The 17538-nt window shown below is 44.8% G+C and overlaps 1 protein-coding gene across 7 annotated transcripts in view; it reads left to right on the top strand.

Moving 5' to 3' along the window:
* Nucleotides 1-17538, top strand: part of TIAM1 (TIAM Rac1 associated GEF 1) — a 455872-nt gene that overhangs the window by 393734 nt on the left and 44600 nt on the right. For 6 of the 7 annotated variants that reach the window (XM_070455141.1, XM_070455140.1, XM_070455136.1 and 3 more), the window contains one exon: nucleotides 7208-7311. In XM_070455141.1, the coding sequence (XP_070311242.1) occupies nucleotides 7208-7311 (104 nt within the window). Of the gene's footprint in view, nucleotides 1-7207; nucleotides 7312-11553; nucleotides 11942-17538 lie in introns of those variants that run through there. The other variant, XM_070455142.1, reaches the window with a different exon arrangement.

Genomic DNA, 17538 nt, shown 5'->3' with positions numbered 1-17538 from the left:
TGATTCTCGTGGAGGATGGGAGTTCGGGTCCAGCTTTTTGTTTCCCCGTGTGGGTAGTCTGCTGTCTTAGCTACATTATCAAATGTTCCTTCCTTTTCCCCCGGATCTGCAGTGCCACATCTGCTGTGCATCACACTTCCACAATGGGTGGGGCTGTTTCTGGGACTGTCTGTTCTGTTAGCCTGTCTTCTTGCTAATTCTGCACTGCTTTCTATTACTGTTAACTTTAAATACATTCTGATATCTGGTAGGGAAAGTATCCCAGTCTTGCTTTTTTTTTTTCATTCCCCAACTCCCTGCATCCCCCCCTCCCCCTGCTCTAAAATTCTCTTTGGCATACTGGCCTTTTGCTCTTTCATAGCAAATTTTGTTCCAGAAATAACGCTGCCAGTGTGGTCTGTCTGAATTCAGATTCCTTGCTATTTGTTGAGATTTATATTATAGCGTCATATGTGGCCTGTTTGCCTACATTGCTAATCCTTGGAAAAAACATACATTCGCGCATTCTTGTGAATAGGGTTTAAAATACACTCGCGGATCAAGCTTAATGATTCTTGATGTTTACCTCTTCTGTAGTCTGACTAAATCTATTTTGTCTGGCATTTGAAGAGCATTCTTTACATTTGCCTAACTTTCTACGCTGATACTTTCAGTGTTCTTTGTCTTTTTGTTTAGTCTATTTCTTACGTGTAGCATGTAGGTGAGGCTTTGTGTGACATTATTACGGTTTTTATCTAAACATGAAGTATAACATTGAGTTTAGTCTACATCACATTTATTTAGAAGATCCATGTATCTTGGCTCGTTTCTCTCATCATATTTTGCTGTCTTGATCTTGTTTATTCTTCCTGCCCTTCTTAGTCCTTTTTTGGGTTGAATTTCTAAATTCCACTTGCCCCTTTCAACTTACACAATCTAATTCTATTCTATTCAGTGGTTGCCCTTAATTTTTTTTTTTTCCCTTAAAATTTTAACATTGTTTCTAACAAAATAAGACTGAATTCTTTTTACTTCTCTTAAAGTGTAAAAGGATCAGGAAATGATGTAAATACAATCCCCCGCCATCGCTTTAGTTTCATCTTGTGTTTTGGAACAGATGCCTTCTGGGCGTGTGTGTGGAGTGCTGTGACTTGCCTGTTTGTGTTGTTATTGTTCAGCCACTCAGTTGTGTCCAGCTCTTTGAGACCCCGTGGACAGCAGCCCGCCAGGCCTCCCTATCCTTCAGCATCTCCCGGAGCTTGGCCTGTGTGTATATCAGCTCTTATTTATCATTTCACCTCGTATACCAGATTATGCATGTGTGTGTGTGTGTGTATACATATTTTCCCACCCTAAATACATACTTCAGAGAATTTTTTTTTAGGAAAGTTCTGTTTTAATAAGATTTCCCACTTTTTGTCAAATGTTTCTTATTATGAACTTTTCTTCTTGAACACTATTTTGACTTGAAATTATGTCAATTTTATGTTGACAGTTTGAGAATTTGAGGATGTCTGTGCGTTAGTGCGGTAATGTCTTCAAATAGGTCTTTCAAGCTTCTTCAGCTTTTTATTCTTATCCATTGAGTGCTTAATTTCAGTGTTTATAGCTCTCATTTCTAAAAGTTTTACAAATTTACTAATCTTTTTTGAAAGTCTCTCTTTTGTTGTTCCTTTTTCTTTCTTTCTTGTTTTTTTTTTTTTGAAGCATACTCATTTGGTAGTCTGATAATTACAGTATTATTCCTAGGAAGTCCTCTTTCTGCTTGTTGTGGCTGCTGCTTCTCCATCATGGGGAGCTGGTTCTCCTTGTGTTGTATGATGATGGATTGTGGTTCTTGTTGGACCAAGCTCATGCCTGACCATTAATACGAAACCATCGTTAAGGGTGATTCCCTCCAGAACAGACTTGTTTTTTTGCCTTCTGCCAGATGCCCTTGGAATACAAATTTAGAACAACTTTAAGGGAAGTTTTCAGCCTGAGTATCACGTACTGAATGTTTGTGTTCTGCCAGAGTTCCTACATTGAAGTCCTAACCCCCAGTGGGAGGGAGGGTTATTAGGAGTTGGGGGCCACTGGGAGGTAATTAGGTTTAGATGAAGTTACCGGCTGGGGCTCCTGTAATGGGATTAGTGTCCCTGTAAGAAGAGGAGGAGAGACCAGGGCTCACCCTCTCACCTTGCACACACAAGGGGAGGTTGTGTGGGTACCGGGGAGGTGGCAGCCGTCTGCCAGCCAGGGCAGGGGCCTCACCATGGAAGGGACCCACTGGCACCTTGATCTTTGACTTCCGGTCTCCAGAACTGAGACAAGTAACTGTCTGTTCTTTAAGCCACCCAGTCTGCGGTCTTAGTTATACCAGCCCGAGCAGACGAAGTCATCGCAGTCTCCAGAATGGAGAACACAGTGTGAATTTGAATCTCCAGCACCCATGGGGCCAGCCTGTGGTTCTCATCTCCAAGAAGAAGCCCCCCTCTCTCTCTCCCCACTCTTGTATCCCAGAGTATAGGCAGAGTTAGATCAGCTTCTTTTTCTTTCTTTTTTCTCTTTCACATGTGAGTACTTTATTTATTTATTTTAAAATTTTCGTTGAAATATGGTTGCTTTACGAAGTTGTGTTAGTTTCTCCTGTATGGATAGCACAGTGAAGCAGCCGTCCATAAACTTGTCAACATATCCCTTCCCGTGTGAATTTCCTTCCCAGTCAGGCCACAGCAGTGCATTAAGCAGAGTTTCCTGTGCTATACAGTATGTTCTCATTAGTGGCACCTATTTTATACATTTGTTGTTCAGTCGCTCAGGCGTGTCTGACTCTCCGCGACCCCGTGGACTGCAGCACGCCAGGCTTCCCTGCCCTTCACTGTCTCCCGGAGTTTACTCAAACTGATGTCCATCGAGTCGGTGATTCCATCCAATCATCTCTTCCTCTGTCGTCCCCTTCTCCTCCTGCCCCCAGTCTTTCCCAGCACCAGGGTCTTTTCCAGTGAGTCAGCTCTTCGCATCAGGTGGCTAAAGTATTGGAGCTTCGGCATCAGTCCTTCCAATGGAGTACACAGTACTTTAAAAAAAGTCTTTTTCTGTGTTTTTGGGGTGAGATTATAGTACTTTAGGAGAACCCTATGAGCGTGGGAGATTTGGTTCTAACTCCCCGAGCTGCACTGACCCAGCCCCTGTTTTCTGTCTTATGACGGCTCCAGGGCTGTGCTCCCAGGTGGTGCTGACTCTGCTTTGGGCTGGTTTGGGGGCCTTCTTGACTGTGACAGCGCCTGGGGAGCGCAGAAGGTGCTCCGTGCTCAGGCCCAGGGAGGCTAGTGCCCTGTGTACCTGCTGTGTGTACACTTTCTTCCCAAACGTCGTCCGCTCCTGGCACCAGCAGAGTCCCACTCCCTTTAGGAAACACTGCGCTGGGGTATGCAGTTTGGAGGCAGATGGTGAATTATCTAGCCCTGCCATGGCTTTGGGACTGGCCCACTGCTTCGGCTTCCTTTGTCTTCATTTTGGACTCTGGGATTTCTTAGAGCTCAGCTTTATGTTTAAAAAGGATTTAGGGGGCCTTCCCTGGTGATCTAGTAGTTAACACTCCCTGCTTCCGCTGCAGGGAGCGCAGGTTTGATCCCTGGTTGGGGAACTGCCCACGTGCTGTGCAGTGTGAGCAAAACATAATAATAATAAAAATTAAAAAGGATTCTGTTCTATTTTACTTAGCATTTGTCAGTGTTTTTGTAGAATTGGCGGGGGGAGGGGGTGGCGGTGGCGGCATTGCTTCCTTTTCAGGATACCTGGCCCGTGTTAGCAATGAAAATCCTTTCATTCGTTTCCCCACTGTTCCGTGAGCATCCTCTAGATCCCAGGCATTATAATGTGCAGTGGAAATATGCAGGGTCACGGCATCTGGCTGTACAGAATGGGGGTTGCCATTGTGCAGACTGCAGCATGAAGGTGACCTTGTGTGTCTTACAGCCCGGCTGTCAGCTTACTGCTGAGAGAGCCATGGATCCGGCCATTTCAGAGCTAAACGCTGTTCACATCTTCCCCTTCTCTCCAGCCCCAGCATCTAGGTCATTGCCCCCATTTCAAGCATTCAGTCACTATTTTTTTCCCCCTCTGGCGGTGACGGTGTGACATAGCTGATGTCCACCAAGTTAACTGAACTTCCTTCTTTGGTGGCTTCCACCATATTATTGAGTGGTGGTGGTTTAATTGTTAAGTCGTGTCTGACTCTTGGGATCCAATGGACTGTAGCCCCTGGCTCCTCTGTCCATGGATGTATAGTGAGCTAGGAATTAAAAGAAGTGCAGGAAAATCGTAGAGCCAGAGCAAGGGCGCAGGAAGGGTGGGCACAGAAACTTACAAACCACGCAAGCTTCGCCTCCTTGGTGCTTCCTTCCAGGGGAGGGAAGGGGACCACAGGATGCAGTTCTGGAGCAAGATTTGCTCAGGAATTGGCTTCTTCCCTTAGTGTCCCAGTCAACCTAGAATCTGAATGTGATGCCAGACGCAGGCTTATGACTGTGATGGTGCCACTGGAGCAAGGTGGACTCTTTTCAGACTGACGCTTTCATCGCAAGAGTCAGAAAGTGGCTCCTTCTACCCAGGTTTCTTCTCTTTCTTCCCTTCTCTCTTATCTGGTTACAGTATGGTGCTGTAGTCCCTGACCTAGTGCCTGAAATATTCTAATAGTCATCAAACCAATGTCTTACCAGACTAGCTAGAGGTTTGTAAATATCCGAGAGACTTGCTGCTCCCAGTGTGGTCCATGGACCTGCAGTGTTGATTGGTATCATGGAGTATGTAAGAAATGCAGAACCATAGTTCTGACCCTATTCTGCTTGAATCTGCCTGACAGAAATCCCCAGGCAGCTCAGATGCTCTTTAAATTTGAGAAGCCTCCCAGAGGGAAGTGATCTTAATGTTCTCTTCCCCAGTGCAGGGCTTACCGTAGCCAACCATTGCAGTTGACGGTTTAGCCGCTAAGTCGTGTCCAGCCCTTGCTGGTCCGGACTGTAGACTGTAGCCCGCCAGGCTCCTCTGTCTATGGGGTTCTCCAGGCAAAACCACTGGAGTCGGGACTCGTTCAAATAGGAAAGAAAGTTACCTGCACTTTCGCATGGAATATGGTGGAAAGAGTGGGTGTTATAAGATGTTTGAAGTTTGCCAGATAATGTCTATGAGGCAGTTATTAGTTTTTTAAAACCAATTTGATTTATTTATTTTTGGCTGTGTTGGATATTCATTGCTGTATGGGCTTTTTCTGTAGTTGCAGTCAGTGGGGGCTGCCTTTCACTGTGGGACACAGGCTTCTCTCATTGCAGAACATGGGCTTGAGGGCGAGCAGGCTTCAGTAGTTACGGCACATGGGCTCAGTAGTTGCCCCTCCCGGACGGAGAGTGCAGGTTCCGTGGCTGTGGTGCGTGGCCTTCGTTGCTCCACAGCATGTGGGATCCTCCCATCCCAGGGACTGAAGCTGTATCTCCTGCATTGGCAGGCGGATTCTTAACCCCTGAACCACCAGGGATGCCCCCAAACAGTTATTTTTAAAATGTTCTTCTCAGAATGCTTTATTCAGTTGTCCTAGCAATGAATTGCGGAGAAGGCAATGGCACCCCACTCCAGTACTCTTGCCTGGAAAATCCCATGGACGGAGGAGTCTGGTAGGCTGCTAAGAGTTGGACACGACTGAGCGACTTCACTATTTTTCACTTTCATGCATTGGAGAAGGAAATGGCAACCCATTCCAGTATTCTTGCCTGGAGAATCCCAGAGACGGGGGAGCCCGGTGGGCTGCTGTCTATGGGGTCTCACATAGTCGGACACGACTGAAGTGACTTAGCAGTAGCAGCAATGAATTGATCCAACAATTAATTTGTTGATTATAAATCAATCAAATCGCCCAATTTAATTTTATTTAACTTTTATTATATGTATTATTGGCTTCCCCGGTGACTCAGTGGTAAAGAACCCGCCTGTAGTGCGGGAGCTCCAGGAGACATGGGTTCGATCCCTGGGTCAGGAAGATCCCCTGGAGAAGGGAATGGCAACCCACTTCAGTATTCTCACCTGGAGAATCGCATGGACAGAGGAGCCTGGTGGGCTACAGTCCATAGGCTTGCAAAGAGTCGGACACGACTGAAGCAGCTTAACATGCACACATGTATAAATTATTGTCTTGGTTGGGCCTGTGGTGACAGACCTCGGACTGAATAGCTTAAACAACAGACATTTATTTCTCGTAGTTTTGGAGCTGGGACGTCCAAGACCAGGCTTGTTGCTGAGGGCTCCCTTCCTGGCTTGCAGGTGGCTGTCTCCAGTGTCCTTACAGGACAGGAGGGGAGTTCTGGTTTCTCTTCCAGTGACATTCATGACACCAATCCCATCATGGAGGCCCACTCTCAAGACCTCCTCTAAGCCTCCTTAGCTCCCAAATGCCTCATCTCCAAATACAGTCCCACTGGGGGTTAGGGCTTTCCATATGATTTTGGCAGGGGCGGGGTGGGGCGGCGGTAAACATTCAGTTCAGTTCAATTCAGTCGCTCAGTTGTGTCCAACTCTTTGCGACCCCGTGGACTGCAGCACGCCAGGCATACCTGTCCATCACCAACTCCCAGAGTTTACCCAAACTCATGGCCATTGAGTCGGTGATGTCATCCAACCATCTCATCCTCCGTCATTCCCTTCTCCTGTCCTCAACCTTTCCCAGCATCAGGGTCTTTTCCAGTGAGTTAGTTCTTCACATTATGTGGCCAAAGTATTGTAGTTTCAGCTCAGCCTCAGTCCTTCCAATGAATATTCAGGACTGATAAACATTCAGTCCATAGCAAATATTATATGTTATAAAATATATACTATAAATAGTAAGAACGTATTATAAAGTAATAATAATAGTGGTAACAACAAAGACAGCTAAGATCCAAGGTCATGGCGCCCATACTTGGAGGGTTTAACAATATATGGACACATCATAAGCTTGAGGCTCTCCAGCTGGCTTGGTGCCAGGGAGATGCGGGTTCCATCCGTGGGTCCAGAAGATCCCCTGGAGCAGCAAATGGCAACCTGCTCCCGTATTCTTGCCTGGGAAATCCCGTGGGCAGAGGAGCCTGGCGAGCTGCAGTCCATGGGGTCGCACAGACTGGGACATGACTGGGCACACGAGCGGGGCGCCCTGCCCCCGTGCCCTTGCAGCGGTGACTGTGTGTGCTGACCGGCGTGTCCTTCTGCTTTCATCCTGCAGGCCAGAACCTCTGCAGCGAGCAGGGCAGCGGTGCGGAGGCTGCTCCGGAGGAGGCGGAGGGGCCGGACTTGGAATCCTCAGATGATACTGATCACAGCAGCAAGGTGAGAGATTTCCATTTTCACATCCCATGTCTCGAACCACCGAAGAGTCACAGCTGACACATCACCTCTGCAGCTGTGTGTGGTGGGAAGGCCCCTCCACGGGACGGAAGTGTGTTTACTTCTGAGAGGTCACTAAATAGGATACGCCATCCTAAGGATAGCCGTGAGAACAAACCCACATGTGGCAATATAAGGCACAGCTCACCCTTAATGAATTAAAGTCGGTGTCCATCCTGTTTCCTTCTTATGCCCTCCCTTTCTGCATGAGGAAAAGGCATCCAAAAATGAGTATAACTGGATCAGTTATACTTTCCTGCTACTCATGGTTTCTATATGGAACTGCATTTGCATGATCTCTGTTTAGCTCTTGTGAAGGGCAAGCATCTTTTACATTAAAGGGAAAGAGACCATCGCTGTGTCCATCCAAACAGTGTGCTCAGCTGGTCGAGCACTGTGACAAAGTTCTTATTCTGATTCTTGGGTGCTGCTATGAATTTGTTTTCATAATTCGTCATGCTTTATTTCCACCTCCTAAAGAGTTCCTTGTGTCAATAACCTCTTTTCATCACAGTATAACAATTTAAAACCTCTATTACCTATAGCCGAAAGACTCTGCAGCAAAGAAAATGTGTGTGATTATGTCCGTATTTATTTATTTATTTTTTTGAGAATGTTTTTGACATATTTGTGTTGATTCCCTTGCTTGTCTAATATTGCTTGACGTTTTCCAGTCATTTAACCTGAACAAATCATATAACTTTAAATTATACCTTTGTTTCCTCATCTACAATATCAGGGTGATTCTTGCCCTTGTCCAGTGATTGGATGATGCAGTGGGTCAAAGAATATAACTGATATTGTTAATGGAATTAGAGTTCAAATATGATTGATTGTTTCAAAAACCTGCATTTCTGTGTGCATATGTTTGTGTCTCTTTTTGTCTTCATATAGCTTTAGGATTTTCTTTTTTAAATTAATTTATTTTTTAATTGAAGGATAATTGCTTTACAGAATTTTCTTGTTTTCTGTCAAACCTCAACATGAATCAGCCATAGGTATACATATGTCCCCATAGGTATACATAAATAAGTCTGTTTCATTTAAAGCCAAAAACACAAGACAAAGGCTTGTTTATAGTTCCTTTTTATTTGTGTGGCCTTTTACCTACTTTCTTGGGAAGGTGGGGGAGGGTGATGGCCTTTGAGAGAAATAGATATTTCCATGCGAGATAAGATATTTTGAAGGCTATTTATTAAATCATTCTGTTGTTAAGCTAAAACTGTTATTTTCAGTCTCTGATTTGATTTGGGAATACAGTTATTTCTTCTGCATCTGAGACATTCATTTGTGAATACTTGTTAACTTGGATCACTTTTACCTCGCTCCAATAGGCCTGTGTTCCCTCCCTTTGTGGATTTTAAGAGACTGTTTCCGTCTTAAATGTAGTGAGTCATGGAGTGCTTAGCAGGGCCCTCTGTGACCTGCGGTTCTGGCAGCAGGGAGGAAGGAAGGGGCCAGGGTTTTGTCGCCTCATCCCAGGTGCCTCTGATGTCATGGTTCTTTCTCCTAAGAACAAGGCCCTGAAACCTGCTTGGAACAGCCAGGGTCCAATATCGGAGCAGGAGATACTACTTCCGGAGTTCACTGTAGAAATGCATAGTCGGCTCTCATAAAGGAGAATTTCTTCAAAGTTATTGACAAGTTTGGGTGATGATCTGAGTATTTTTAAAGATCATACATTGGCCTCATTGACACCATAGGTTAGGATCATAGTCCTTTTTTCCAGGTTGCATGTAGGGAGCACCATGATTCTGTACTTGAAAATACTACTTCCTAGTGTTGAGTAGATTTCAGATTTTATCTTTATTTGAACAATTTTATTATTAGTAATAAATGAGAGCTAATCCATGGGGTTGCAAAGAGTCAGACACAACTGAGTGGCTAACATATAGTACTTATGTGTGTTAGTGTTAGCTCTTCAGACGTGTCTGACTCTGCGACCCCATGGACTGTAGCCTGCCAGGCTCCTCTGCCCATGGGATTCTCCAGGCAAGAATACTGGAGTGGGTTGCCATGCCCTTCTCCAAGGAATCTTCCCAACCCTGGAATCGAATTCCGGTCTCCTGCATTGTGGGCAGATTCTCTATCGTCTGTAGTATATTGTATGTATTGGGTGTTATTCTATAGTAACCAATCTCACCCTCAGAATACCCCTGAGAAAGAGATACTGTTATTCCCCCTATTTTATAGATGATGCTGTTGGACCAGAGAGGTTAAGCAGCTTACTGAAGGTCACACAGCTCTGAGATGGCAGAACACAGCTCTGTGCTATTTACTGCTTTCCGAAAATGACCTTCTGGCCAGATGGGTATGGTCTGGTTGTAAATACCGAGTTTCAAAAAATGAGGAAGTAGGTAATGACTGAAGTAATTAATTAATTAATAAGCTAGTTTAGATACAGTTGAGCCTTGAAGAACACGGGGTTGAATTGGGAGAGTCTGTTTATAGGTGGATAATTTTCCAACAGTCCATAGCACTACCAATCTGGGTTTGATCTATGGATGCAGAACTATGGATGCAGAGGAAAAACATAGGTACATAAGAACTATGTTATGGGGATGATGGGAAATGTAAGTTATATGTCGATTTTTGACTTCGAAGATGTTTGGCACCTCTAACCCCTCAGTTATTCAAGAGTCAACTATATACTCATTAGCCACTTAAGTATTTCTCTAATGCTTGTTAAGCTTTGTGAGTATCTTTTGTCATGATTTAAAGTAACGGAAAATGTATATTTTAAGTTTCTAGATTAAGGGTAAATATTCTTTTAATATAGCTCCTGCATCATTGTGTGATTTTTCTTGAGAAAAAAGCGAACATTCATTTCTAAGTTGTTGTTGCTCAGTCACTCAGTCGTGTCTGACTTTTTGCGACCCCGTGGACTGCAGCACGCCATGCTCCCCTCCCTTTCACTGTCTCCTGGAGCTTACTCAAACTCATGTCCATTGATGCCATCCAGCCATCTCATCCTCTGCCGTCCCCTTCTCCTCCCGCCTTCAATCTTTCCCAGCATCAGGGTCTTTTCCAGTGAGTCAGCTCTTCGAATCAGGTGGCCAAAGTATTGGAGTTTCACCTTTAGCATCATCCTTCCAATGAATGTTCGGGACTGATTTCCTTTAGGATGGACTGGTTTGACCTCCTTGCAGTCCAAGGGACTTTCAGGTCTTCTCCAACACCACAGTTTAAAAACATCAAAATTTAAGTTGTAGGCTGCCTAAAAGTGGAAGGACAATTTCGCCTTAATTTGAATGCTCCAGACTGAGTGTAGAATATAAAAGTAAAGAGAAACAAACAGATGAGCAAATGAAATGAAACAAGTAATCATTTTTAAAAATTCTGGCTGAATACATGAAGGTTGTTGATTTTTGTTTAATATTTTTGCTGCTCTTCCTAAGTGAATTGTCTTAATGAAACAGTGGGCAGGGTAAGGAGAATGCATGTTGGAGTTTTGTTTTTACAAATTTCTGATCTCAGTTCTTGCTACATGTGGTCTTTTGGGGGTGAGCAAATAGATAATCGTGAGTTTTGTGGCTGAGCCGTGGTGACAGGGGAATGTCACATCCATGGGGAGGGGGGTGGGACTTTCACACCGCAGGGGCAGCCTGGCGGCCTTTCTCTTCGTAAGCCGCCTGCTTGCTCTTGTGACTGTGGGTGACAACCTCAAAGGACGTCCTCGCCACCACCTCTGCCCCCCACTTGTTTCCCTGCTTCTAATCAAAAACTGCTGTCCCTTGACATGAATGCTAATTCGCTCCAGGCAATCCCGTCCTGCATTCCAGACCCCTAGGAGTTGTGATTTTGTTTGCCACGTAGTAGCCGATGTATGAGAGTCATTCATTTTGAGAGCATTTCCGATGGGAAAGCCTTCTTTTTAACTGCCAGTGTGATTGTCTTGGAAATGTTTGCTTTTGTAACAAAGCGTTCAGGGAAAATGTGAAAACAGCAATTTAAAAATAAATAAATAAATAAATTGGGGTTTCAGTGCCTGCTCCCGACTTGACTCTTCGAGGGGTGTCTTCGAAGTTGTTTGAACTGGGCGGGTTTAGTATTCCTGTGCAGTGCAGGCTGCTGGCCAATCAGCTGATCTCAGTCCGCAGAGTAGAGATGCTCACATGCCAGAGAGGCTTTTTTTTTTTTTTTTTGCATTGTTTTCTCGCCTCTTGGCTCTCCATTTCTGGAACTTCTGCTGTTTAGCCAGGTGAAATCAAAGCTTTCTCGTCTGTTGGGCAGCCCTTGCCACCCTCCCAGAGGGTACTGCCGGGCAGCAGGAGCTGCTCTCAGGGTCGCGCTGCTGCTGCGCTCTCTGTAAAGAGATGCAGCTGTAGGTAGGTCCTCATGGCAGAGCCGGCATGGGCTGTCTGGATGAAGGATGCTTGCTCGGGAGCCTGAAGGCACTCGGTGCTCTCCAAGTATTTTAAGAAACTTCTGTCTCTGTGCTGAACGTGTCAGGAGGTAGAATTATCATGAGAATACATTCCTAATGATGTCTGCGTTGTGGAAAATAAAGCGCAAGCCCAGGATTGAAAACAATGGCAAGTCCAGCGATTCTGTATACCGCACGCTTCATCTGGTGAGCACTGTTTGAATTCTGGCTTTCTGGCCAGCCTTTGTTTATGTTACGACTTTCTAGCTGGTCTGTTTCCCAGTTCAAATGACAGTGATACGCTTGTCCCACGTCTGCATCCTTCATCCTTCTGCCCTTTAGATCCCTTTGTTGAGAGAGAGTTATCTATTTTAACATGGGGGTGGGGCCTTAGTAGTTGGTGTGAAGTCAAGTTTGCCTGGAATCTTTATGTGTGTCTGCTTTTTCATTTTTAAATGATGGAAAGATGGGTTGTTATTATTCGTAATTATCTGAATTGCTCCCTCTTTCTTTTGGATGTTGAGAGTTTGAAGATGTTTGTCTCTCTTTCCCCTCCTTGCCCCCCATAAGTTAGCCTAAGTATTCAGCAAGCGTTTCTGGAAGATGGATGTTCAGTTTGTCTCCTATAAAATTTTAAGTGATTTTGACTATTTCTGCTTACTTGAGAAGGAGGTGGGTTTATTAGTGTTGGCTCAGGGTATGTGTTAATGATTTAACATCAACTGACCTATATTGTGTATGCCAATTCCTATGGTAATTGTTGCCTCTTTTCTAAATATAATTTATATTGGAGTATTGTTGCTTTATAATGTTATGTTCTGTTGTATAGGAAAGTGAATCAGTTTTACACACACACACACACACACACACACACACACACACACACACATATATATCCACCCTCTTTTTCAGATTTCCTTCCATTTAGGTCAAGACAGCACAGAGCAGAGTTTCCTGTGTTATATAGTAGGTTCTCATTAGTTATCTGTTATATGCATAGTAGTGTATATATGCCAATCCCAGTCTCCCAATTTATCCCACCCTTCCTTACCTCTTTTTTTTTTTCCTTACCTCTTTAATAAATTTTTTTGGTGCATTAATGGGGAGGAATAACTTAAAATCAAATCAAGCATTGTAATAGTTTGCTATTAGTATCAGAGCCTACTGACTGTTAGATTTTGTGTCATGTTCTGAAATTTGAACTTGGACAGTGAGTACACCTGCTTTACTCAAATAAGCCTTCACCTTCTTGAATTTTTCTTCTTCAAAGTTTGTTCAAAAGGGGACGGAAATGGTAATAGAGAGCTCGAGGGCCATCACTGTATATGACGGTCTCTGAAATTACGGAGCTTGTCACTTTGGTGTTTGTTTCTCACAAAAGCTTAAATAAAGGCTGTAAGATTTTAGGCCACCCTGGCCCCTTTTAAACCTGTGGGGAGTGTTAAATCAGGCGGACTCAAAGGACAGTTTTAGAACTCTGAACTCATCCTGAGATAGAAATTGCCTTCAGTGGTTGCATAACAGGAAGAGCTCTAACAGCTGGGTAGCCCGAGTTGATAGTGTGCACTTAAAAGCCTACCCCCTCTTTTGTACTTTCTTTTCATCTCCCACAGGAAGAAAGCGATATGATAAACACTGCACTTCAGGCAGACCTCAGGAAAGTAGCCCGTTTCTTCCTGCCATTGTCCTGTTCATCTTCGTGCCTTGGGTGGATAACTCTCGGTCCTGACAGTGGGAATGGCCCTGCCGCCCTTTAGCAGGCTTGAACGGGCAGCTTGGAAATGCCCATAAGAGCTTTCTGTTTCTAAGGTGACTGATGGCCGTCCTCGAGCAGGGGAGAGAGGTTTGGTTCAGAGAAACCGTGTCTGTCTTCTCCTTTGCAGCAATTTGTACCGGTTCTGGGAAACTTGAATTTGAGGGGTGTGTTGAGGACCTCTCATGGCAGCTCTCTTTCTGGGTTGTAGTGCTTGATGTAAAAATGATCAGGATGCTACACAGCACTTAGCGATGGAGCGGGGAAAGCAATGCATTCGACTCCTCCTGCTTCCTACATCCTGGCTGAGCTACCTTCTGGAGAAGGTCCTGTCAGAGTTTGATGCAAAGAAATGTGACCCCAGTGTGGGGACAGGGAGACTTAAGAACTGGGTCACCACGTGGAAAGTCCCTAGATTAGAGGTATTCTTATGATGACCTGCAATGCAGGAGACCCCTGCATTCAGGGGGAAGATCCACTGGAGAAGGGATGGGCTACCCACTCCAGTATTCTTGAGTTTCCCTGGTGGCTCAGCTGGTAAAGAATCTGCCCGCCTGCAATGTGGGAGACCTGGGTTCGATCCCTGGGTTGGGGAGATCCCCTGGAGAAGGAAAAGGCTACCCATTCCAGTATTCTGGCCTGGAGAATTCCATAGACTGTATAGCCCATGGGGTTCCAAAGAGTCGGACACAACTGAGCAACTTTCACTTTCAAAGACAACCTGCATTTCATACTTCCTTCTAAGGCTCTTTTTGGGGGTGGGTAATATTTTAGTAAAACAGAATTCTCAAACTTGATGACATCCTTTGAAAGTAATTGTTTCCAAGCAAAAATTTCACTAAGAGCATTATAAATAACACCCCTTGGCAATATCTCACTAGTGCCACCTGGGAAGCCCATATGTACTATATAACTGGCTAGTCTGTGTGTTCTTATTTAAGTTCATTTTATTAAATTTATTATTTAGTTAGATAACATGGAATCGACAGTAGAAAGATTATGGCTTTGTTGACCCATTTCCTTGTAATAAACCTAAGAGTTTATATCTTGAATCAGAGAACGGGGTTGCCAGGAGAGAAACTGTTTTGCCCCCCCATCAACTTCAGAGACTCCACTGGATAACTGTCTTAGCACAGAAAGAAGGTGTCTTGTAAGGAAGGGATGCCTAAGGCTCTGAACTCTCAGAAGAGAACTCAAGGAAATTTGGAGGTGTCTCCTGGGATGCTAAAGCTGTTTCCTATTATAATCCAGGATCTGGCTCAGGAGGGGTGTGTCAGGAGGAAGGTGAGGAAGCTGGCTGTTGGAGGTGATGTTGGTGGGAGATGGCTAGGTGTAGAGCACCAAAGCCCTGGCCCACGTGACCTGAGCTTCCCCGACAGGCTTGATTAAGACTCAGGGTACCAAGCCTTAGAGGTGGTGGACTTGACATAGGCCAAGTCAACAATTCTACTCACACTCTTTTTTTTTTTTTAACATAAAATAAATAAACAGCAAGAATTTATTGTATAGCACAGGGAACTATGGGATTCCCAGGTGGCTCAGCAGTAGAGAATCTGCCTGCGATGCAGGAGCCACACAAGATGCAGGTTTGATTCCTGGGTCGGGAAGATACCCTGGAGGAGGAAATGGCAATGCACTCCAGTATTCTTGCCTGGAGAATCCCACGGACAGAGGAGCCTGGCGGGCTACAGTCTGTAGGGTTGCAAAGCGGAAGACATAACTGAAGCGACCTAGCATGCATGCATGCACATATATATGTATAATTAAATCACTCTGCTCTATACCTGAAACAAACACAATATAATTCCCTGGTAGCTCAGACGGTAAAGCGTCTGCCTGCAATGCAGGAGACCTGGGTTTGATCCCTGGGTCAGGAAGATTCCCCTGGAAAAGGAAATGACAACCCACTCCAGTACTCTTGCCTGGAAAATTCCATGGACGGAGGAGCCTGGTAGCCTACAGTCCATGGGATTGCGAAGAATCAGACACGACTGAGCAACTTCACACACAAAAAAGTCAATTAAACTTGCGTGAAAAAAAGATTCTCCTGAGAGTAGGGACCACGGGATTGAGGAGGGAGGAGGAACTGAGGAGAGACAAGGTGCAGGCTGCGGAGTCTAAATGGTGACACTCGTGTCTTCTGATGATCTGCGGACGGTGGGCCTGCAGGCTGCGGACACTGGGGGCCAGGCGCTCCATCGGCTCTACCACCAACCAGCAACACCGCAGCAGGCTCATCACTCTGCTCTTGGCTTCTCAGTTCCCGTCTGGGCGTGAGCAAGCCGACCCATCTCCTAGCAGCAGAGGCAGGAATTCCAGCAACCTGGGGCCCCACAGAGCTCAGAGGCTGAGGACAAAGTGTGCTGTTTTGCCCTCTGAAAAGCAGTCGTCACCTGGATGACCCTCCTTGAAACTCACTCTCTTGAAAATGGAAACCTCCGAGTGTTTATGAAGAAGCGGAGGGAATGAAAACCCAGAAACGCCATGTCATGCCTTTCGCTATTATAACCAAATATTGCTGAGAATGGCAAGTCTGCTTCGTGTGAATCAGGGGTACCAAGGGAAGTGTCCTGCTTTTGATGTGTGTCAGAGTCCCCAGGTTATAACTTGGCATGGGGCATCTTAAGGCCTGGGGCATCCTTGGTATAATTGATGAGGACATTGGATTTTGCATGGCAACTTGTCTAAATGATTAAACTGCAGAAAGGTCTACTGTGTCTCTGATGGGAATACAGTGATGGGTGATGGATTTACACATCGTGTGTAATAGCTAGGATATTAATTTGCACGTAAATGGCAGGCAGCTGCAGTTAGAGCTGGGACAGTTGGAGAAGCGTTGTGTAAGCGAAGGTGCCAGTTGTACATTTGTTGTGTTGGCGAGTGACAAAGTGACACAGGAGAGTCTGGGATCAGCTGGAGGGTATGGCACTTAAACTGTCAGCTGTGGTCATTCTCTTCCCATGGAATTTTCATTTTGGTGAGGCACACCCTCCCCCCTTCCATAACATCTGTGTTACAGTGCCTGTTATAATTGCCTGTTATAGTTACCATAAGATTATCTCACAGACATGGACATTTTTGTCAAAATGGATCTACTCGTTCCTTTTTAATTATTAAGACAAATCCATATTTTACTGTTAATATTTAATGATGACATTGAGTTTGTAAAATCCTAACATAACTAGATAAAACTTTATTTCTACTGAAACAGGCTTTGATGAAAAACCAGTAGTCTTTCTTTCTTAACAGCCTTATTAGAATCTAATTCACATGTCATAGAGTTTGGCCCGTTTTGATGAGCTTTTCATCAGTCACCAAAGGGAGAGTTCTTTGGGGAATATTCAGTGTTGGAAACATTGATTCCATAAGAAGCATTTAATAGTGCCATTGACAGGTAACTGATACATCCTGGCATGGAAGACCAGAGTTTGTGCTATCAATAAATAAGCTGTGTAACCTTAAGAGATTTGGATCAATAATCATGTGGATTTGGGTCCTGGCTCTGCCCTTTCCTGTTGTGACATTGCTACTAATGCATCCTTGTTAGGTTCTGATTTCCCGTGTCCTTGTCCTGTCTTTATTTCGGGCTTTCTTCCCGTTGGGCTATGCTAATAAGAGGAAGGCAGTATGCTAATGAGGGGAAGGCAGGTTAATGTTAGCTGCTGTAGCCTTTCTCTGTGTTTAACAATTGTGTATATGTACCACACCTTTCTTACCCATTCGTCTGCCGATGGACATCGAGGTTGCTTCCATGCCCTGTCCAATAAACAGTGCTGCGATGAACATTGGGGTGCACATGTCTCTTTCAATTCTGTTTTCCTCCGTGTGTGTGCCCAGCAGTGGGATTGCTGGGTCATATGGCAGTTCTATTCCTAGATTTTTAAGGAATCTCCACACTGTTTTCCATTGTGGCTGTACTAGTTTGCATTCCCACCAATAGTGTAAGATGGTTCCTTTTTCTCTGCACCCTCTCCAGCATTTATTGTTTGTAGACTTTTGGATGGCAGCCATTCTGATTGGTGTGAGATGGTACCTCATTGTGGTTTTGATT

This window comes from Odocoileus virginianus, chromosome 25, assembly GCF_023699985.2.
Source record: "Odocoileus virginianus isolate 20LAN1187 ecotype Illinois chromosome 25, Ovbor_1.2, whole genome shotgun sequence".
Classification (NCBI taxonomy): Eukaryota; Metazoa; Chordata; class Mammalia; order Artiodactyla; family Cervidae; genus Odocoileus; species Odocoileus virginianus.
This window is presented reverse-complemented; position numbering and strand designations above follow the sequence as displayed.